The sequence below is a fragment of the Corvus hawaiiensis genome, chromosome 18, assembly GCF_020740725.1.
Source record: "Corvus hawaiiensis isolate bCorHaw1 chromosome 18, bCorHaw1.pri.cur, whole genome shotgun sequence".
Taxonomy (NCBI): Eukaryota; Metazoa; Chordata; class Aves; order Passeriformes; family Corvidae; genus Corvus; species Corvus hawaiiensis.
Genome location: NC_063230.1, coordinates 5,831,801 through 5,855,198, shown reverse-complemented (window position 1 = coordinate 5,855,198; position 23,398 = coordinate 5,831,801). Strand labels below are relative to the sequence as shown.

At 38.0% G+C, this 23,398-nt stretch overlaps 1 protein-coding gene across 2 annotated transcripts in view; it reads right to left on the bottom strand.

The window, feature by feature from the left end:
- SPECC1L (sperm antigen with calponin homology and coiled-coil domains 1 like) overlaps positions 1-23,398 on the bottom strand; it is a 63,539-nt gene that overhangs the window by 21,932 nt on the left and 18,209 nt on the right. For both annotated transcript variants that reach the window (XM_048322755.1, XM_048322754.1), the window contains exons 3-12: positions 22,193-22,352; positions 19,837-21,470; positions 18,236-18,443; positions 12,071-12,144; positions 11,408-11,583; positions 10,022-10,188; positions 8,299-8,390; positions 3,520-3,610; positions 1,539-1,622; positions 207-363 (exon numbers count right to left, since the gene is read on the bottom strand). In XM_048322755.1, the coding sequence (XP_048178712.1) occupies positions 207-363; positions 1,539-1,622; positions 3,520-3,610; positions 8,299-8,390; positions 10,022-10,188; positions 11,408-11,583; positions 12,071-12,144; positions 18,236-18,443; positions 19,837-21,470; positions 22,193-22,352 (2,843 nt within the window). The remainder of the gene's footprint in view (positions 1-206; positions 364-1,538; positions 1,623-3,519; positions 3,611-8,298; positions 8,391-10,021; positions 10,189-11,407; positions 11,584-12,070; positions 12,145-18,235; positions 18,444-19,836; positions 21,471-22,192; positions 22,353-23,398) is intronic.

Sequence of the window (23,398 nt, the reverse complement as noted above, 5' to 3'; positions counted from 1 at the left end):
CTCTGGTATAAACTCATAAGTTTTAAAAAGCTTAACTTTTAGTCTAACTTTTAAACATATACTGAGCTGCAGAAAACCCTTTCTGAAGCTCTTACAGATTAGTGAAGATCATTACTGTGTGGGGTCTGCAGTCTCAACACCAATATTATATACTAGGGGTATCCAGACAGACAGCTGTGGAATTAACCCAAATAAAGGATTTTTACCTTATTCTGCTTCTGGTTGTAGGGGTGACTGATGCTGTAGGAGAAGATGAGAGGGACAGCTGTGGTGAGGTGGTACCCATTGCCATGAGAGATGCTGGAGATGCTCCATCAGGTGCACTGATGTCCCGCTTGATTTCTTCACTACTTCTTCGAGACACTAAGGGGGGGGGATTGCCCATACATTTATCATTTGCAAACATAAAAACTTTCAAACTTGCTCTCAGACAAGCATTAGTTCAGAAACCAAGCATAGAAACCTATATCTAATACTAGGTTTCAGCATTCTTTCCACTTTGGAAATATGAAGGATTTAGACTGCACTAGAAACATTCATGATCAAGCCTGTATTTTGAAGCAAAGAAAATTTTCATGGATGTATCTTAATAGAATATCACTACTTCCATTTGAAGGATTTAATGAATGAGAAGGAATTTTAACATCAAAGCATTTACTTTCCTCTAGTCCATATACTTACATTGCGAAGCTTCACGTAGTTAAGGAAAAAGAAAACCAAATCAGTTTAGAGATGACAGCTGTTTTATTTCCAATTAATTTTAATGAAGAATTTGCATGTATGTGATGCTCTGGACATTAATTAAATATCATCAAGTATATCAAACGTTGACCTGAGACCAGTCAGACACATTCCACAGAGTTTGCTTCATTTTATCAGAGGAAATGATTTTTCTTTCAAATGAAAGCACAAGCATTGTACTCTGTAAAACCAAATCTGGAATTGTTACATGTTCTCTACATGGAAGAGTTTCCAGTTAAAAGTATGAGGCTTGCCTTTATACTTAAATGGTCACCATTGTTTATGTTTCTGCAAATCAAAGATTCAACTCTCCACATAAATCAGAGACTTATTTTCTAATGACCTGGAGGCAAGTACATTAATTTATAAATACCAGACACAAGAATTTTGTTTTTTAGGACAAATAAAACTACCTAAAACTTGTAAGCATTTACACAAATATAGGCTTTTAAAAAAAATATTTATCTAAAATCAATTCTGCCTAGATTATACAAAGCATCATTTTCACAGTATCACACTATTCGTGCTGTAATTCATAAAGATTTGGTTTTAGAAGCCCCTGCTGATACTGACATATTAGTATATATAGCTTGATAGTAAATTAACACTCTGCATAAACTTGTATTTAGCAAGTCTGGTTTTTTTCAAATCCAAAGTTAACATCAAATGTCTGGCAACCACCATCAGCAATACTGAAGAATATTTGTAGGTTATGCCAGTCACAAAGTAGACCTGTAAGTACATGGCTGAAATGAGAGTTCCTGATTTTCCTAATCACCTAAAACCCATGGTATTACCTGAAATAGATTTGGCACTTTCCATAGCAGGGACTCTTGGCAGAGACGCTGGCCGGCTGGTGGAGGATGTTCTCAACAAATGTTCTGGACAAAGAAAAAGGAGGGCGATCATCATTACTGAAGATTCCAGTCAAATGTAAGACATTTAGGTTTGAGTCATGAATATTGCCTGAGTTTGGCTATTTTAGGGAGAGCAATTGATTTAATCTGGAAGATAGAGAAGCCCTAAAATTGCCCATTGCCAATGAAGTGCACTAGGAATACAACATGACCACCTTAATCCTTTTTCCCTAAAGCCTCTTGCTAATCTGCATGCCCTGGTATAAAAAAAAAACCCAACAAAAAACCCTTACACCAAAGGGCTGAGAAAGGAACCCCCATTCAGCACATGGCCAAAAATACTCAACATGCCCTTCACAGTGTTCAGTGGTAAACCAGATTGCTTTGTCCCTCAGGTTATTTCTTTTTTCCTCCTCTCTGGTTTGTTGTATTGGCATTTTTTGGGCTTTAGGGGTTTTAAAAATTTTATTATTAAATAAAACTACACATTTTTTCCTTTCTTCCTCCATGGAGCAGAGTCTAAAAGGTGCCTTTACATACTGTATTGCAAGATTAGTTCCGCCTAACGCCAATGAGTTTAAAAAAACTACATCAAAATTAATTTTCTGTAGCAACAAAACAAAGCTATTTCCTATTATGAAATATTCCTTCAAGTAAAAACTGCAAACAAAAGGTTTACATACTCCTATGTAGAAACACTTAGAAGACAGTGATTTGAATATAAAACCTCATGGAAACAAGGATTAAGGAAAGTGAAACCCCATTTATTAGTTGAAGATGTGACATAAGAAACATACATTGCTACAGACATACATTAAAAATATATCTGTATGGCTGTAAACAGGAATTCTGTCTGCCACTCTCACTACTGGAACACAGTCCTGGCTCCTGCATTCACTGACTCTAAGGAAAACACAAAAGCCATGTAAAACATACCACTCATTTTGTGTTTAAGCTTATGTCTACCCATGAACTCTGTAATAATTAAAGAATCCTGAATTATCTTCTTGGAAAGGCATTTCAATATTCCTAAAAATATCAAAGTTTCTAAAATTAAAACTGCAGCTGCATTGTACAAATAGCCTCAATATGGATTCAACAAAAGCAAGAAGGAAATCTGGCACATACAGACTATTGTGAAGTGCTACAGAAATAAGAAACCCAACCCTTTAGAAAACATCAGGCCTCAGGAATACTAAATTGAGAGGAAATATTCTGCCTGGAGTCATATGGGGATTATCTTGAGAAACATCTACACACAAAAAGCCCCTAAAGCAGGCATAAATCAGAGAGCTACACCCAACACATGATAGCCATTCATTCTCACAGGAAGAGCACATTGTGAACAGTGTTTTGAGAGACAAAACAAAGTTCACAGAACAGGGAAATATTGGGAAATAGATAAATCAACACTTGATTCCATTCAATTTTTCATCTGGCTCCTGAAGATTCAATACTTAATACATTTATTTTATTATTCACATGCAATACAATGCCAACCATCATCCTTGTTTCGTTTCGGGGGGTTAAAAAGCCTGCAACCACACAAATAATGTAACCCCAGAGGTGGGATATTTTAGTATCTGGGACACCTGCAAGATATGTCCCTGAAATTATCTTATCTTGATTTTACAAGTGGTCTTAGTTTATGCACACACTAAAACTTGTCAGAATAATATCAAGTTATCAGCATGCAATTGTGGTTCTGTTGAAAATTCAAAAAAGCATCTTTATGTTACACCACCACGTGTGGTGAAACACAAATAAAAAGAACTTAAACATGAGATATTCTATGATTCTATGAAGATATTTCAATAATAAAAAGTACGTAACATGATCATGTCTTGGATACTAAATAACTTTTTTTAAAAGTATTAATAGCAGTGCTAAAACCAAAGTTTAAATGAACTTGAATCAGTACCTTGAACAGGAATTTCTGCATAGCTTGGTCTTTTGTCTGTCAGTGTAGCAAGGGGTTTTGAAGCCGAGATTGGCCCACTTATGGAATGCCTCTGAAATGGAAAAATACTTCTGTCAAACCTAACTGGAAGGTAAAAAAACAAATGTGGAATTGCAGAATCAGCTTTCGAAACTCAGATATTACAGTATTACTAATTTTTAAAGAACTGTGAAATTAAAGGAACCTTTGAAAAATTTTCCTTCTTTACTTTAAAAACCTTTACTTTTGCCAGTCTGACTATGCCTTAATCCTGCAACATTTACTTCTTTAAACTGAAACCTGTTCCTCAGATCAATGTCAAAAATTAAGGCTGTGAATTCTCTTGCAGTTTTTATATTAATTCTCACCTTCATTTATATTTTGTTTGAACAAACCTGTTCTGGTTAAACTTGATGTGTTTATTTAAACCAATACAACCCCCTATATAAAGCCAAGGGTTTAGTGCATGATTTGTGTTATTAACATAAGCCTTTATAGCTTTGTGCCTCTTCCTGGAAAATTGGGATAATGGTGTAATGGGTACAGTGACCCAAAGTACTCTTTGCTAAGAAAAACACTACTGAAAAAATGGAGTTTATTCAGAATGTCAAGAGCTTTTGTTCCCACATATTTAATTGAGATGCTCTGGGAACAAATGGAGAGAGACATTTTATTATTTGTCGAAGATGTAATAAAACACAAATTTTTTTTTTTTTGCCTTCTCAGGTCAGTTTAATTTTTGTTCTCCTCTAAATAGCTACGAATTGAGCATTCTCAAGTTTCATATAAAATATTTAGCAATATATGACTTTTAGCAAGGACATGATCACAGATATGCTAAGACTTATATCACAATTCAGTAAGCACTGAATAGGACTAAAATAAGCATTTTAGTCTCACACGGTGAACTGTACAAAGCAATAATTACCCTTATAGTTACTGAAACTCAGATTCAGTTGCTGAAGACTCATGGAGGATCACCCACAATTATTTCAAATTAATAATTTCAAAGAGCCTATTGCAAATTATAGTTCATGTTTTATTCACCCTGTCCTTTCTATTAGATTCCAATATTTAATCATAATCAGTCCACTAACGTGTTTATCATGAAAACTCTTTCAAGGTCTCCATCTGGCCCAAGGTTAAATGAGTCCTATCTTCATAAAATACTAAAGGTCAGATGTTTCTCATGACAAATTACGTAGGCAAGACAGACAAATCCAGAATTGTGATTAAAACAAGTTAACGGTATATACTTTACAGCACCCCATAGCACAGGCAGGATTACAGGGCTATTTATTCATCACTTAGAATCAAACTAGAGTTATGCTTTTGTGCTAGAAGTCAAATGGAGAGAACAACTGCCAACGTACAGCATGAAGAATTTCATCACTTCATATATCCAATGTCCTGCACATGCATGACAAAGATTATACCTTTAAAGGTGAAAGTGACTGTGGTTGTGAGCCATGCACAGAAATGCCCACAACAGCTTCCCCCAAGAGCTAGTATTCCACACTTACATCATCTACTTAAAAAAACCCCAAATATTTCCTAACTAAAGGACAAGAACTGTACCAAAGTGAGCCATTTAACTGCATCTCCCCATCCCAGGAAACAGCTAAAATGGATAATGAGGCTAAAATAAAAATATTTCATTTTGGTTAGCTTTGGGACTGGCACTGCAAAGACAGGAGAGTACAGAGCTCAACCAGGAAACACAGGTATGTACAGAGCTGGATAGCCATGTACCTTTATCACTTAAAAACAAACATCCTTTATGGATATCGTCAGAAAGCAGCTGTATCACTCAACTGATAACTTACTGTGTATTGGTCTTGTCTCTTTGCAATAAAACAAACTGATTGTCTTTTTGCTCCTGTTGACACTGCAGCCAGGGCTGCATTGCACTGTTTGGTTCCTTATTACATATCTTACAGCTGCCCGCAGTAACACAGTGACTAATACACTGCAAACCAGAGGAAAATGAACCAACTGATGTTTATCTACTTTCACCTGCCTTCATCTATGTATTAGTAGTGGTGCACAGGTCTCTGGGAGATGCTTTAAATTTGAAACAGAACTATGGCAGGATGAGCTAATCACTTCAACTCCAAATATTTGGCTTCTGACTTGTCACTCTTGTGTCTGTTGTCAGCTATGGAAGGAAACATGACCATCAGCCACTATCCAGGTACCTCTTTATGATCACTTTGCACTTCATGCCAGTGCACCTACACATGGCAATTGCAGAACAAACACAGTTTTTCACATATTAACTAGTTAAGATATAGGAAGTCTTTGACACTAAATTGCTTGGACCCTGGAAGTTTATACGCTCAAAGCAAACCAGGACATTCAGTGGTGACCTGTAAATCTGAAACCATGTCTGCTTCAGAGAGCCCTCCAGCTACAAAACAGAAAAAGAAAGTACCCAGGGAAAGCAGCAGATATATTCCCTTGTCCTTATATTCCTCCCTAGGCATCTGCTTTGGTCACTCCCAGTGGCATACCAGACCAGCTAAGCTTTGGGCTAACCCAGCAAGGGTGTTTTCACATTCTGAAGAGCATTCTCTTCATACTTCTCTTCCTAAATTGTTCTACAGTACTGCTAAGAGCCATAGTAAAACACAGCTGTGTTCCACTGCAGACTTGGACCTGAAGCCAGAAAGGGTTTTGTTTGTTTTGGGTTGCAGAATATCCAAGAATCTATCTCCTTACACATGCGCACACAGCTGTAAAGAAAAACAAACCAAGCAAACAAAAACTCTTCAAGACTGAGGAAATTCATGACACAGTCCAAAGACAAAGCACATGGTTGATGCATCTGTACTTGGACAATATTTTTTGCAACCAATCCATCTTATCAAAGTATCAACACTGTGCCAGGTTCTTAGTAGGTATTCATGTAAATATTTCCCCTGTGATAGCATTTAAAAGCAACCGAGATTAATGATAATAAACTGCAACACCCATACAGAGATCCACCTTTCCGCAAAGACCCTAAGCCATGGATGACTTCTATAAGGTGGGAGCCAATAAGTCAACTCACATTGTGATTACTTATTAAAATCTTGCTTTTCAATTTCAAGAGAGCACAAACAAAAAAAATGTTTAAAAAAATACCACAGAACACAACAGTAGAAAGTAAGGCAGCAATATGAAAACAAAGAAAACTCAACCCCCTTTCTCTCGAGCAGAAAATATTCACATAACTGAGGTCATGAAACCAAATTGCCTTCTCGATAATTACTCGATAAGCACTTTGAAGAAAACCACCTATCTTCAGAAAGACAATAGAAGCTGTTTTCATTTACACACCCTCCTTTTTGTTTTTCAGGCAATGTTTCCCACTAATGAGTATCCAGCTGTTAATGACTTGGGTCTATACCAGAAGTTGAATTCAAAATTCAAGTAATTCTGGCAGATCAAGTACATCAAACAAGAGCTTGTAAACCTGAGCAGCTCTGCTGTATTCTAAGAGATTACTTTGGTTCATGGTTAATTTACAGGTAAATAAAGTGAGATAAGCCTTAGGCTTCACCAAAAAGTCTTCTGTCTGCCAAAGGTCTAGTTCGGCCCTTTAGAACATGAGATTAAGTCTGCCTTCTCCTACAAGAGCACAGAAACAAACAGAAATATAAAGACACATCAATAGGAACAAAGCATCTGTTAGCAAACTTGTCACATTTAACTAATTTAGAAAACTGCTGTAAAGAGTGACTGAACCACAAGAAGCAGCAGAAGCTCTCCCAACAAAACATTTAATTCTTTCTCTTTGCTTTAAGGCTATCTATTTGTTTCATGAAATTCACTCTTAAATTAATAAAAGCTGCATTAGTCTGAGAACAGGAGAACAGTCAATCTGTTCCAGGTACTGTTCCTTGAGGACTAAAAGCTAATATGGATACAGAGTCCTCAGTTCAAGCAGAGAGAATGTATTACCAAATCACGCTGACCTACAGTAAAAATCAAGTTTTGGAATTTTGGATGGCAGTGTCTTGAAGGCAACAGGAGAATCATGGATATTGAAGGAGTAAAACAAAGTACATTCTTTTATTTTTCTTTATGAATCTGGTCCCCTCTGCTTTGTCCTTAAACTTGTTGGGTTCTGCCAAAATCTCACTTCACACAGCAAGTGAGATAATAAAACCAGCAACGATCTATAAAGCTGAACATCAGAGTCCTGGCAATGCCATCTCAGTGCACCCAGGCTGCTGCAGTACCTGAGCAAAAGGACAAAGCTTCAGAGGGGACAGCACAAAACACACAGCACCATCACACACTGGCCAAACCCTGTCAGTACAAAATGAACAAAGATCATAAATTTGCAATTATTTCAATCCTCCCTCGTCAGGCCTGTATTGAAAGATACATTTACACTGATGATTGCTGACAGATTCTGCACAGACCTTAGTCCACTGCCAAAGGGGATTACTGTTGTTTTCCTGCCAGGCACAGGACTAAGAACTGACTAACAGCAACTGTACAGCTAAGGAATGCAAATAAAGTCTTCCTCTCATGATTTTTAGTAGCACAGGAATAGCAATGGTTGGGAATATTTAACAAGAACTTCCAAATTTCCAACATGGTTCTCAGTGAAAGACTCTTGTTAGACTGAACAGTTTAGTAATTACTTACTTAAGGCAACATTTTATCATTATTTCCCCAACAAGTCAGCCAACATTTGTATGTTACCACCTGTAGTTTCACACAGTCTTCTTCACAGAGCAGGATTAAGTGCAGTCATAAGACACCCACCTGCATAGGGGATACAGCAGCAGCTGGGGGAGTTTTCATGGGACTTGGGCTCAGGGGAGTGCGAGGAATTGTGGCAGCAGCAGGGCTTGGAACTAGGAGGAACATGGAAAGGAAGCCATTGTGAGCATGACACTGTTCTGCAGTGCAACAGGAGACTGCTAAAGCCAACTCTCACCTTGTACTTTACATTACCAGTTTTACCAGATCACACTTTCAGAATTTCAATTAGCAATTGACTGAAAAGTCATTTGAAAGTATGCCTACACATTTACTCCCCTGCAATTACCTTCATTTTCTGTCTTTCTATCATCCATGGTAAAAGCGTAAGTTTGCTGGGGGTGGACAAGGCTAAGGTGCAGGATACTATTACCTTGGCAGATGTAAATCATGGCATTACTAGTTCTCTGATCTTCAGACAATTAAAGAGATAGCAGCAGGCTCCTGGCTCTGCCAGTAATACAAGAAAGATAAACGATACCACCTGCTTCTCCTTTCTAGTTTCTAATCAAAGTCCACAAGCACTAGACATTATATACCTAAATTTTGGGATTAAACAAATAACATGTTTAGAAATATACGAAACAGAAAAATTCTAAATTGGTGAATCAGTAATCTGATTATTTAACAACATGATTAGCATGAATACTGAGGTAGAAGGCAGATATTAGTTTGAAATAAAAGATTACAACGAAGGAAGAGGGGATTTATCATTTAACTAAACTAACTCTGGCAAGAAAGCACCTTCCTCCAGTAACACACTAAAAAAACTTTCTAAATTAACACCAGAAAAGTAAAAAACTGTAAATACCTATGAACAAAAAGAGAAAGCATGGAAATAGAAGCATTTACAGAATCGTTAAATGACGGAGATGGTTCTATATCTTAAACTTCCTGGTTCTAAGCAGTCAAAAGCAGCTTTGCTGTATACAGTGCTGTACTGTAAGTCTCTGCTAACTTAGTCTGCTTCAGACCAAGCCTTTTCACATCAGACTTTATTGCACATGAAATTCAAAATCTAAAGACCTGGCAAGGGCAATATTTTAATCCATACAAGGTCTCATACGCAGTTAAAGGTGAAACCCAAGTGTTTCTCATTTCAGAATAATAACTTGGACTCCTTATTCTGGTCATCTATAGAGAAGAACAGCACTTGTTCCCACAATCAGAATCATAGTAAAGTCTCAAGAGTGAGACTCTTTTCATGTTAGAAAATATTTCCTACATCTTTCAAATAGGTGATACTGGCTGGATCTTACTTTTAACTTTCATCAGAGCTCTGAACATAAGAACATAAGTTATTAAAAGAAATAAACTCAGCTCTAGCTATTACATGGCTTTTAAAATGCTTAATTTGGTACACTAAGTTCACATTTTAATAATCAGGCTGAAATCAGCTGTGCTTCCAGCTATAATTATGTGTGTCATATGTGTTTATGTATTTCTAATATACAGGAGCACTGAATCAAAGCATCCAGCATATGAGTCACTGGCAATGCGATAGCAAAGAAAAAAAAAAAGACAAGACAATAAAAGGATGCTTATACTTAACTGCAGTGAACAATCTGTTCTGCAGTCCAGTTTGGGTTGGTTTGTTTCAGCCATCACTTATAGGTCATGACAGGATAAAGCAGCTTGCCTCTTAGCTGAGCCATCAGAGGTGACCACGTCAACACATGCAGAAGGGCAGCCTGGTGCAGCTGCTGCTCTGGCTGGTGGAACTCACCTTGGGAGGAGGCACTGTCAAAGGACTTGATGAGTGTTTTCACAGTGGGAGTTGGCTCTGAGGAGGTGGATGATCTGCGACTCAGGCCCATTCCTTGTCTCAGAGCTGCCAAATCTCTCTCTACTGCATTCATGTAATTGTACACTCGACCACGTTCTTCTTCCTGCCTGAAGTCAATGTGCAGCTCATTTAGGGTATTTAAAAAACATTTTAACATGCAAAGTCTTAAAAAAATCAACACAAATTGAAGCTGAATTAAAATCTATGGTCCAAATGGGTTATTACATTAACCTAGTTTTCTTTCCACTGTAATTTAGAAATAGATTATCAACCCAAATTATCACTGTAAATTCTTACTATTTGTCAGCAACAGAGCTTAGCATCTGGTAAAAAAGTCTACCAAATCAATATTTGATATAAGGCTTAATTCCTGCTCCTATCTCTCTCACACACACAGATGGAAAAAATTAATACTTAAGGATTTCATGATTCCACATTAAAATAATCATCTCAGAGGGGAGAATTTTTTTCCACCTGAATAAATGGAAAACAATTTAATACTAAGGAGGTAAGAATATATTTCTGGCATACATCTTCAGGCAGCATCAGCTTTTCCCCAAGTTTCACAGCCTGTGCTATCTCCTATCCTGTTGGATACTGGGCTAAATGTGATGTAAATCCTACAAAATTCCCATTCATGCAGAAAACAATTGTTCACTATATACACAACAAACATCATTACTGTAAGCTATATACATATCTGACCCCTAAAGACAATGCAGTCAGGATTCAAATGGTGCTGTCCAAGATGTTCCTGTTTGAGGACACTCATACTTCTGAAAGACTCAGTTTCTAAGTATCTGGAGCACCTAATTCAAGCCACAATACATCACAATTTGGATTATTTTTGTTTTTATATACAAAGCACCTCTAATTATCAGTGGAAAGAAAACAGTACAGGTTATATCCAGAACTAGATGATGGTTTCTTCTCAGGTAAAAACCCAGCTGTGTTTTTAACCACACCAAAAGCCTTGGCTGCTAATAAGAAATATTAATGATGGTACAGAAAAGCCAACACTGCTTGTTTTTCACGCTGTGGGAAGCGAAATCATGTTTAGCTGTTAAACTGAAAAAATCCTCCACTCCAACCTGGTTTCGTAAAACCCTGTGTGGATGAAGTATACAGTATAAAGAAACAAATATTGCTGTTGTAAGTGTACCTATTTTGACCGCTGAAAGCAGCATAAAGCAGCTTGCTGAAATATGGATCCTCACAGTGGGAGGATTTAAAAACATCTGGAGTCTCAATAATTAACAATCTGGATTTCCAAAACTGCACCTCCCCTGCAAAAGAGACCATATATCCCTGCTGTCATGTGCATACTTGCGTGACTTTATCTCCTCCAGCTCCTTAGTGAGCTTCTCATTTTTCTCCTGAGCTTCGTGCAATCTGCGCTTCAGGTCCCCGATCTCTTCCTGGGCCTCGGACTTGATATCATTGGCTATAACCACTGCAGTCTGCAGGTCTGCCTGGAACTGACGCCATTCTGCTGACTCCTCCTGGAAGCATGAATTTGGAAGTTAAAAATAAAAGTTATCCTTATTATTCATAGTTTTCCTATGCTGTTAAAGGAAACGATTTACAGGAATGGCAGAGGCACTCGTCCAGTGTTAGGCACAACCTAACTCCAAGTTAAATTGAAGAGGTTTTGCTGGAAGTAACTAGACTTTGAAAGTCATTAATTTCTTTTCTGGAGACAAATAAAATGTTCAAAGTGGTGGAAAAGAATATATAATATTAAACTCCACATCAAAATACACAGGAACATTTTCTCCTAAACCCAACATCATATCTTTGTGACACTGAGAAATTTTTAGCATTGTTTGGTGCCTATAGATTAGTAAATATATTCCCATTATGCCTGTCTCTCAGAAATAATTATTTTATTGGCATTATATCTAATCATATTATCTTTTCACAATTTCATATGCTGGTCTTATGACATTCTAAGCTTACAATTTATTAACTTTTTCGGTTTCTACCCACCCGGAGTCTCCTGTGAAGATTCTTGATCTCTCTTTCCATGTCATGCTTTTGGTCCTGAAGTTTTTTAACTGTATCTGGGAAAAAAGTTAAATTCCCTGTAAGATCTTAGTCAGGGATTAATTTACCTAAAAATGAGTAACTGAAAAGACCTGCAAATATTTTTGAAGACTTACTCAGAGAAGATATTTTTATAACCAAAGACATCTGAAGAAACACAGTATGAGAAGGAATAAATTTGCCAGAGGGTGTTAATAGGTACACATTTCTCTGTGACTGGTAAGGTGAGCAGCATAAGCAAGTCAATTCTTATACAAATCCCAAATCACCATATTAAAATGACAAAGCAATAACAAAGAGCAAGTAAACAAGGTAGGTAATTTAACATGAAAGGATCCTAAAAACATGGATGTCTGGGGGTTTTCTCTCCTCAAACATAAGCTGCAGCTACACGAAGCCTTTTGATTCACAGTTTAATTTCTCCACAAAGCAGCTGACACAATACTCGCAGCAGTGCCTTCCACAGGGATAAAATTGAACTCATGTCCCCAAGAATCTGACATTCTTGTCTATCAAGCTACTATTTGAGGTCAAAGCAAACTATATTTACAGCAAAAGGCCAAACAGTCTGTGAGCTCGTGTTATGAGAAAGATGGTCCCCCTAAATCTGTCAGCAGCAACACAAAAGGGTTCACAGCCCGATCACCAGCAGCTCCTGTGTGGCGTCTGACAGACTGGCTACTGCAATTATTATTCATTTGTGACTTTATTCAATACACAAGGACAATGTGATTGATGACTCCATTCTTAAAACAAAGCAACTAATGAAGAAGAACACAGCATAAATTTCTAATTGGTGTGTCACTTCACTGAGTCTTGGATTCTAGGATGTTTTATTTCTATAGCATCGTGTGACCGTAAAAACTGTAAAAATGATGAAGAAACTGACTAAATGCATTTTTTTCTTCAGGTTAATTATCCTAACACCTGCTGGAAACAAATACTTTTCCTGTATATTAGCAATGCTCTTTCCACAACATGACTGAACATGCCTAATATATTTAGGCTATTCAAAACACAAAACCTTCCTCAACAGCACCAAGTACAGGGACTTTTTAAGGCACAGTTAATTTCTTTACAAGAATCATATAAACCTCAGCTGGCCTGAAAACATGATAACCTTTCAAACTTGGAAAAGTTGGAACATTAGACAGATACTTCTGTATTTATCTCCTCCTTGTAAGACTGCCCATTTCAAGTTGCACCGAGCTGATCTTTAAGCTTTGAAGATAAGCCTACAGGGTGGGCCACTCAAATCTCATGCTACCATGATACTCAAGCAAAGCCCTCCAATTTTTAGCTTGTCTCTTTATACACAACTTGTTTGAGCTAAATTCAGAAATAAGCAGCCAGCTTTAGGTCAAAGTTATAAAACTTGCTCCCCCTGATGCCTTAGGTTTTAACTTTTATATTTTTCAAATCCTGTACTGCCTAGCGTGTAACTCTGAAGTTTCATGTGGCCTGTTAACTACTGTTCTCTCGTGCTGGTCAGACGTAACAAAGCCTCTCTAGCTTTGCTCTTCAAGGACACCTTGATTGTCCCAGTCCCCAAAATGTGTAAACTAAAAGTCTTTGAAAAGGAGGGGCAAACTTGGGGTAATTACATCATTAACTGAAGTTATAATTGGAGAATTAACCCTGATATGCAAACGGACCAAACTTATAAAAGTGTGAAGAACCCATGACCCAGCACCCATCTCGGGTGGAGCCCCTCGTAGGCTTTACACTCCCAAGGTGTACCTTTGAAGGCCCTCAAATAAAAAGCTACTTTTATTCTCTTATTCTTGTCTAGCTTCTGTTTTCAGGTAGCCACTTCAAGGCATCACCCCCACCTTTCCCTTTAAATACATTTTGGAACAAGTCAAGCTGATGTTCATTTTCACTTTTAAAATAGTTCAAAGAAAAAATGTTTTTAAAAACAAAATTTGCAGTAGTACTAAAAGCAAACTATCTAAAAATAACTACAAACCAGAAACCATAAATGCACCCACAGCTAAAGCTTGTGTAGTGCCACTGTTTTGAGCTTCTGTGAGTTATGAAACGCACCATTACATTTTAGTGTATTTATGCTTTGAAGTAAAACACAATGGTCTGAATATGCTGCAGGTACCATAAACAATACAGAGCAGTTTACAGCAGATGTTGGAAACAGTGCTCTTTCTCCTCCTCAATCAATCAAGGAGATTAAAAAAAAACAGCCCACCAAATTGCAATTGAATTTGAAATGCGGTGAGAAATGATGACTAATAGAAGTGATTTCACCTCTTCCACCAACTACAGCCTGAAAATTCAAGTAGTCAAAATACGTAGAAGTTGCGATTTGGCATCTTTCCTTTCTGCGTCCCCACAAACTCCACATTCTTCTCTAACACACACAAACTCTTTCCACCTCCACATGCCTAAATTTTCAGTATGGTAGGACAGGTACTTCTAGCATTATCCAGTCTCCTTCTTTTAAGGATCACAGACAATAAAGAAGACTGAGATAAAAGAAAAAGTAACTACACGTTAGGGTAAATGAAGAACAAGGAGACTCTTCTGATGAATGAATAGGATAATCAAAAATGGCAAATCAGCAAGCTTGTGTTTTACTGCATGATCCAATTACATCTACATTTCACAAAATTATATTAATTTAAACCACAGTTTGACAAGGCCTTGCCTCTACCTAATAGGCAGAAAAAAAAATTATGGGACGTGCAGACTACAAATGGTAAAGAAAACCATTACAACTAGAGCTAGGGGTGGGAGGAAGAATTTTGTAAGGCTACCAGGGAAAAGGTATCATGATGTTCTATATCTGCAATTTTTACTAATTATAACTAGCAGTTAGAATTTATCACTTTGAAATAAAAATGAGTATCAACGTTCAGTTGTTTAATTTCAATCATTTCTGGTGAAAACATAAGGGAAAAATACTAACAATATTCAGATACGTGCAGTAGTTTCAGAAAAAAATGACATGACAATTCCTGGGAAAGGACACTAAATGAAGCCATTCTGACACAGGCAATTCCACAATGGACACTCTCACAGTTTTTGTACTGGTAACACAGGCATGCCTTCTACTGGGAGAGCATTTTGATTCTTTAGCCTAGAAATAGCTATCCCAGCACAATCACAAATACACAGCGTAGTTTAAGAAATACAGCTTCCTTCTGTAAGGAAGAGGAAATGGGTACAAATACCAAAGCTCAGGCAACTTGTAGATCAATCTTACTTTTGAGATCATCATGTCAGACAATACGCCTATACAGCAAGAAAGCTGACTTTTTAAGGGACCACCATTAGCAAAAAAAAAAAAAAAAAGAAAAAAGAAAAAAAAGAACAAGTACTAACAAAATATGGTAATGTAAACATTTCATTTCATAACTGCTGTCAAGATCCTTTTCAAATGAGATATAGCAGAATTAAAACTAACGCTGTCAGCTCCATAAAAGAACTATTCACTGAAAATTAAATATATCCACCTTCTAGCTCACCTACCCTTGTCCTAAAAATTTACTGACTTAAATAGTTACAGACTAGGAGAACCTACATGCACATGCACCCTGTGCTAAGAGAACAAGCAATGATTATTTTTGTTCTTCAGAAGAAACCTCTGAGAAGTGGTAAGCTAACCTACAAATACACAGTTTCTGCACATCAGGAGTCAAACTCTTCCAGAAAAAATTTCCTCACAAACTCTTATTAACTGCTTGGGAGAATAATAGGTTTCTATTTCCCCCTTAGTTACTGTGGATGACTAATGTGCCAGCTGGGCTACCTGACTACTGAGTTTTTGAGAGTCAGAAGTGAAACCCAGAGGGAACGCGCCATCTAGTGCAGTGTCAGCCTTCCCCACTGCCTGTTCCAGCTCAGCACAGTAGGGAGGATATAAAACATACAGGTTATTTTAATATTTCTTAGACTTTTTACATAAAATAGAATCATAGAATATCCTGAGTTGGAAGGGACCTATCAGGATCACAGAGTCCAAATCCCGGCCCTGCACAGGTCACCCCAACAACCCACCCTGTGCCTGAGAGCATTGTCCAAACACTCCTTGAGCTCTGTCAGTCTTGGGGCTCTGACCACTGTCCTGGGGAGCCTGTTCAGTGGCCAACCACCCTCTGGGTGAAGAACCTTTTCCTGGTATCCAGCCCAAACCTCCCCTGATTTAGCTCCAGCCATTTCCTCAAGTCACCAGTCACAGAGAGCAAAGATTGAAGACCACAACAAGGTCTCCCTTCAGTCTCCTCCAGGCTGGACAAACAAGTGCCCTCAGCTGGTCCTCATTAGGTTTCCCCTCCAGGCCCTTTTAGCACTATGCTTAAAACTCCTCATCCCACCAGTAACGAGCTCAGCTGCAGTGACTGCAGCTCTCACCACATCTGGATGGATGTCTGGAACATACTGTGTGTTTTTAATCAATGCAATTTGCATCCTACTGCACACATCAAAGAGATCCCTGTTTCTGCAGCCAGACATATTAACAGCTAAAATATGACAGTTCAATATGCGGATTACTGTGAAAAATGTTCCGTTCTAGGTTCCTTGTGCCTCTTTTTGGTGTTTGAAAAGCCCACAGTGAAGTGTGCCCTAAGTACCAGTGCTTGGAGTGTTTCCATTCCTACATTACTATTTGTGTTGATTAATCATTAAACTGAATTAACACTCACCACCTCATCTATGAGGCATCTTTCTCCTAAGTGTAAAGTCTGTCTTTGGTAAATCCTTTAAGTTACAATTTTCCATTTTGTGTTTAGAATTCTATCTTTTAAATGTTGTATGTACTACCTCTAAGTCCCAGATTTTTCACAATGTTCTATGCTGTCAGTACTTAGAGACTACCTCAAAACCCCGTAAGAGGTTTAACTATGACTCTACAATAAACAGCATTTTAAAGTTGTCAGAAAAAATACACTTTTTAAAGTCGATATAATTTTTCGGGTGCCATCCTTTCTTACTGCCACTAGATGCCACTCTCCTTCCAGCCTGTAACTAAAATAACAGCTTGCTTCCTCCGAAAAGATCGTGTCAGGACATTGGCTGGTCCAGATGAATTTTCCAAACTATTTCAAGACCAATGAATAACAAAGACTGTCGCAATTTTTGTTGAGAATTTCTCCCCTGGCAGAGGTTTGTCTGCCTGAATTTTTACCGTTTGAAATTAAGTATCTGACAGCTAGTTTGTACCCACAAAGCAGAAGAATCTAAAAATCAGAGCTGCCTCGTAATCAGGTATTGCTGGGCAGATACCTAAATATCTACTTGACTATGGTGCTGTTCCCTGTATGAGTGTATTTCAGTTAATGGACAAAACAAAACAAGTAGAAAAGTGTTCAACTTTTTTGAGTCTTTGCTACAAAATGACTGTCTTTTAGCACAGAAAGGGAAAAAACTTAGAACAATTTTGTAAAGAGAAACGGTGATTGCCTTTCAAGATAAAAAAGGGTTGCTCAGGGAAACAACACTCACAGCCATGTCTGAAGATACTGAGCTTGAATAAACAATTTAGCTTGCTTAAGATACTAACTTTTCTTGATAGCAGACCAATTTAGAACCTTTTCTATGAATATTTCCCTTGCTGTTAGAAGGAATCATGCTTTGGTTTTTTTGCTATCTTGTTTCATCTTTGAATAACATGGAAGACTAACAGATATTTGAATTCTGTAAGTAGCACTGTGCAAATATAGCTTGCCAGGGTAGAGTTGCCCACGTTCTTATTTAGATGGAGATTAATTGCAGAATTCCAGCCCGTGGTAGGAATGTCTGAGCAGGTCTTCAAGATCAGAGGGGGAACTAAGGCACAGAGAGCTAGACAGGTACACAGTAAACATGTGTTCTACTAAATGTTTTTCTGCTTTGAAGAACAACTTGAAAACGGTATTAGCAGATTTCATATTTCTTCTTTATTCACAGGTTTGTATTCCCACACCAAGTGGGTCTAGAATAGCTAAGCCGACTTGATTTTTTTCTTCCCCAGTGTGTAAACATTCTGCAAAACCCAGTCTGACTTGAATTCAGACATACAAAAGACAAGTGAAAATATTTTCAGAATTACAGTGTTCTTCTTGAGCTTTTCTTAAATTATCCTTTCTCTCAAGAGAAATGCGTAATACTTACTCTCCAAATCAGATATGATAAGATTGTCATGAAGCTTCACAGCACGGTGCTGCTCTACTTCATCCTCCAACTCAAAGATTGTTTCTTTCATGTCACTCCTCTCAGTCTCTTTTTCATCTAGTTCTGCCCGAAGTTTTTCTAGAGTCACATTGAGATCCTCAATTTGTTTCTTGGCTTCTTCTTGGAACACTCGGTATTCATCTTCAACCTGAAGAATATATCTTAGTTGAACATTAAACATACTTTCAGTTTTGTAACTACCACATTTAACAATCTATTTCTGCAAACAGAAAAATATAGAAGTGCAAGCCTTTGACTATGCAATGTTCTAGTGCAACTGTTTTCCTAAGCCAAAGTTAAACTTTTTTCCCAGGCTGGGTATATGAGCATTCCTGGCTACTCTAACAGCAGTGCCCTGCATACAAGTGAAGCAGTTGTACCATGGCTGAGGTTTCATGAGCAGCTGATCCAATTTAACATCCAGCTGCCATGGAAAAGGGACAGGGTGGTGGGGAAAACTCTTTACCCTTCCTTTCTCTTGCCAAAAAAGAAAAAGCCTGCTCTCTTGTGCATCAATTTTAGTGCTTGCTGGACCTGTGTCATGAGTGATTTCCTTAAGCAAGTTTCACACTTGTGTGCAAGGTGCATTAGTGAGTTGAAGCAGTTCTCAGAGGAGTCTGATAAACTATTAAATTGAAAAAGAAAAACAGGGAAGGGAAGAAGTGGTTGACTTCTCCCTGTCAGGAGCAGGGGAAGAGGCTTTTTTATCCTACCTCATAAAACTGTAACGTAAGTAACAGGCTACGATCAGAGGCACCGGAACATTAACCCAACCGCAAAAATAAGGTGTCAGAAAAACAAGAGAAATAAGGCTGTGTCTTGGGGTGGGCAATGCAGGCAGGCACCAAGTTTAATAGACAAAATACCCTGCTTTTAAGTCTGTTTCAGTGGTTTTTATTTTAATAGCACTCTCCAGCTTCAATTATTAAAATTATTTTTTTTTTTTTACCCCAAATTAAGGTTGATTCTAACAGGTTCGTGATCATGACCAACATGTTCATTTGCAGCTAATACATAGTTCACACATTAAATTTGGCATAAATTGTCTCTTCAGGAAGACAGACCTTTAAATGCATATGTAAAGTTATTAAATAAATTGTGTGATTCTTGCTTTTATATTAAATTACAGTAAATGCTTTTACTAGACATATCTACTGCATAAATTAGAAATATTTGAATCAAAACAGAACTGGAAGTAAACATGTTCATCCAAAACCTAATCAGTCTTGCAGAAGGTGTGCAATTTAAGCACTACATTAGTACAGTATCTTAAATACTGTTTAAGTTTGGCCATTGAAATAATTTGTGGAGTTTAAATATTTTTAAAAAGTAACACAACAGTTACCCTGTAGCTCAATGTATCCATATAATTTTTTCAAATACTGCCATCCTTTTCATAACAAAAGAGAAAGTAACCAGTCCTAACATTACTGTAATCCAATGAACCTCACAATTAATCTTTTACTTCTAAAAGAACTACAGAGGCCAATAGGTCATCATGTACATGGGATGTTAGAATGCAACAGTGTTTTAAGCACTACCTTAGCAAGGGCATCTTGCAGTCGATTGGCATCATTGCGGGTGTGTGCCAGCTCTTCTTGCAGACCACTGGCCAAGGTCTCTGCTTTTTCTTTATCCAGCCTGACACTCTCCAGAAGATCTTGTATATCTGATTTATCTCCAGAGTTGTGTATAGAATACAACTCAGCCACTTTCTGCTTTTCATGCTCTAGCTGAGCTTTCAGCCTGTTCATCTCAATCTGGTCACTGGCTACTGTGGCTTTGTACTCCTCTAAGGTAGAAGCCAGAGCTGTTTTGCTTTTCTGCTCTGACTCAATAATCCGTTCCATGTGGTGATTCCGTTCTTTTAATGCCCCTATCATTTCTTGAGCTTCCTTGTTGTCTTGTTCTGCCATCTTCAAAGTGTTGCTCAAGTGCTGCTGAACCCCCAGCAGCTGCTCCCGCTCGAAGCGAGCGTTCTCTGCCAGCTCCATGTAACGCTGCTCCAACTCCATGTAGCGCCCACTCTTCATGTCTTCATCAATTACATAGGAAATATGGTGTTCATCCAAAAGGGACCGGAAATACTCGATCTGACGGCTGAAGTGTTCCAACTTGTCACTTTGCTGACACAAAGACTCCATCAGGATTACTTTTTCCTCTCCAAGTCTTTCATTCTCACTGTTCAGCTCTTGTGTTATTTGTTGCAAATCTGCAAGCTCTTGCAGCGTGGCTTGGAGCTCTTCAGCTGTACTGTGTTGATTCTCTTCCATCTGATGTATCCGTTCTGTCAGACAAGCTACAGATACTTCACTGGCATTGCCACTGCTTCCCTTCCTAGATCTTTCTATGCTTGGTACTCCTTCAGATTCTGAAGATGATGGAGCATCTAAGGCATCATCGCTTGATGTCAGTGGCTGATAAACTTCACTGCACTCACTGTCTAAATTATCCATGGAGTTACTGTGTTGGTTGTCCATGAGAGTGTTTTCATCCTGACTTAATAAGTCTTCCATTGATCCAGGAGCAGAACCTTCCACTGAAGATGTCAGAGTGCCCCCACCGTCGCTGTGGTTGCCAGCTGTAATCTCTGGACTCAAAGACTGATAGCCAAAGAGCTTTTCAGAGTTGTCTAGCCTTTGTTCCAAAGAAAAGCCCAAAGCATTTAGTCTGTCTTTTAACATTCGATTCTCATTCTTCAGCTGGTTGAGCTCTTCTCGGATGGCAGTGTTTTGCTCCTGTAACTGGAGCAGTGTAGACTCTACATCAGTTGGCTGATGGACAACAACGGCTTCTTTCTCTTCAGATTTTTCATCCCCCTCGAGATGATCTTCGTTGAGTCCCAGCTGAGCACGCATGTCCCTTAATTCATTTCTCAGATGCAAGATTTCCACATCTTTAGTTTTTGCTAATGTCAGAAGATCATTCACCTTTGCTTCCAGTGCAGCTTTGTCACTGATCTGATTGTCTGACTTGGACTTGCTCATCCGGATATCAGATTCCGGATTGGTGCGGCTGCGGGAGCGCTTTGCCAGCACCGTGTCACTGGGCCCCTGGCCCGCCAGAGGCAGCTTCTTGCTCTGGCTCAAACGAGAACGATCCCGGATTCTCTCTCTAGAAGAGCTTGACTCTTTATTTCCAGATGAAATGCTACGCTTCGTTGTAGAACTTGTACCTGTATGTTTTTTGAAAGTTAGGAACATGAATTTAAAATACAGTATCTGTCACAGAAGGCTGTGTGCCTGGTATCAGCAACACAGTGGTTGATTTTCTGAATCACACTGGTAAATACACTTCATAGAAAACATTGAAAGTAAACATTAACCCAACATTCAGCATTTTCTATTTTCTGTATTTTCATCTCATTGCATAAAAATGAGGATAGATTATTATTACTTTATTTCCAGATGCTTTACAGCTTTGCAAGCGTTACTGAATCCAAAACACAGCAACGGAAGGCAAGACCTATTTCAATCCATATCGATAACACACTAAATGATTTCACTTTTCTGAACAGCTTCTGAAAGCCCTCTTACTTTATTTCTATAAAGCAATACAAAATGTTCAAAATGTTCACTATAACAAGCCATCTTAGAGATTTAGTGCTTATGTCATGGATTTTTTAAACAGACAATTTTAGAAAAATCTGCAATTCTCTAAATTAATTCTATTATTTCATTTTATATAATAGTTGCATAGTCAGTACTGAAAAAAATTAAAAGGAACACCCTCCAAAGAACCAATTACATTATTAAAAACAGGAAAAGAGTTCAGAAGGTGTGTGATTTGACCGTGGTGTTACTGAGCACTTCAATAGGCAGCATGGATCCTCAATATATTAAATGAAAATAAAAAGCTCCCCAGCTTCCACCTTTCAGAATCAATATATCTGTTTACCTGCAATAGTTTTGGGTTTGTTTTCCAGACTGTTCATGGTTGTCCCTGGAGCTGGAGATGCTGTTGATACACAAGTGTTCTTCTTGGTCTTGACACCATTGGTCATTGTCACTCCACCACCACCAGCCATCCCTGCTAAGAGGTCATCGTTACTCTTAGTCTGAAAGAAAGGGAAGAAGCAGCTTTAAGGCAGCTGGCCCAGAAGTCTGCATAGCCAACATTTCTACTGTTAAAGATTCCCTCAGTTTAAAAAGTACATGCAAGAATGTTGAAAAGTGTAAGTGCACTGCACCGTGCAGAGTTGGTAAACTGAAATGGAAGTTTAACTCCTTACATATGAGTGACCATTGAAACTGAGTCTTCTCTCCCTCCCCAAAAAATTCTTAATGTTTCAAGTACCAAAGAGAAGGGGGAAAAAAAAAAAAAATCAGTTAAAGCACAGTAACACATCATAGCATAAAACTTCTCAATTTTGACTGAAAGTTTGCTTATGCATCAAAGTGAAAGCAATTCTTAGATAATTAAACCACCAAATACCAGGAAGTTAGTATAATATCCTTCAATTGAATATGATCAAATGTTTTCTGGTGGACAAATTCACAACAAAAACATCAAATCAAAGAAGAACAAAAATCAATCCAACATTAGCAAAATACAATTTCTAGCTCAAAATACTAAACTACAAATCACTAGAAACTAGGACAGAAGCAGGGGGAAAGCCACCCTCACCATATATCCTTGCTTTGCTTTCATGCTCTTTACTAGGAACTCTCAGAAATGGGGTATTTGTTTGATGAACTTTTTGTCTAACCTCATATGATTGTTCCTGAAACTACTGTTAGCCACAAAATCTGCCTGGAAGGTGACAAGGCAGCAAGCACAGGATTCTCAACAACTAGAGAATTCTTCCAAACAGAGAACACATCTTTCAGCATAAAGCAGACTCTGGAAATACTAAGCTCTTAAGCATTAATTGGCAGACTTTATACTCTTTAAAATGCAATATTTCAAATGGTGAAAATCAAAATACGCTCAACATTTTTCCCATTATATGGGCAAAAAAAGAAATTAAAAGAAAACAGCTGTGCTAGCAGCATTCCTTGAGCGACTAAATTATTCAGCTGGATAACACATTTGAACTCTCCTCCAACATCCCAGCTAAAAGGTAGTGCTTAGGACTTAACCACTTGCTTTACATCACGTCTG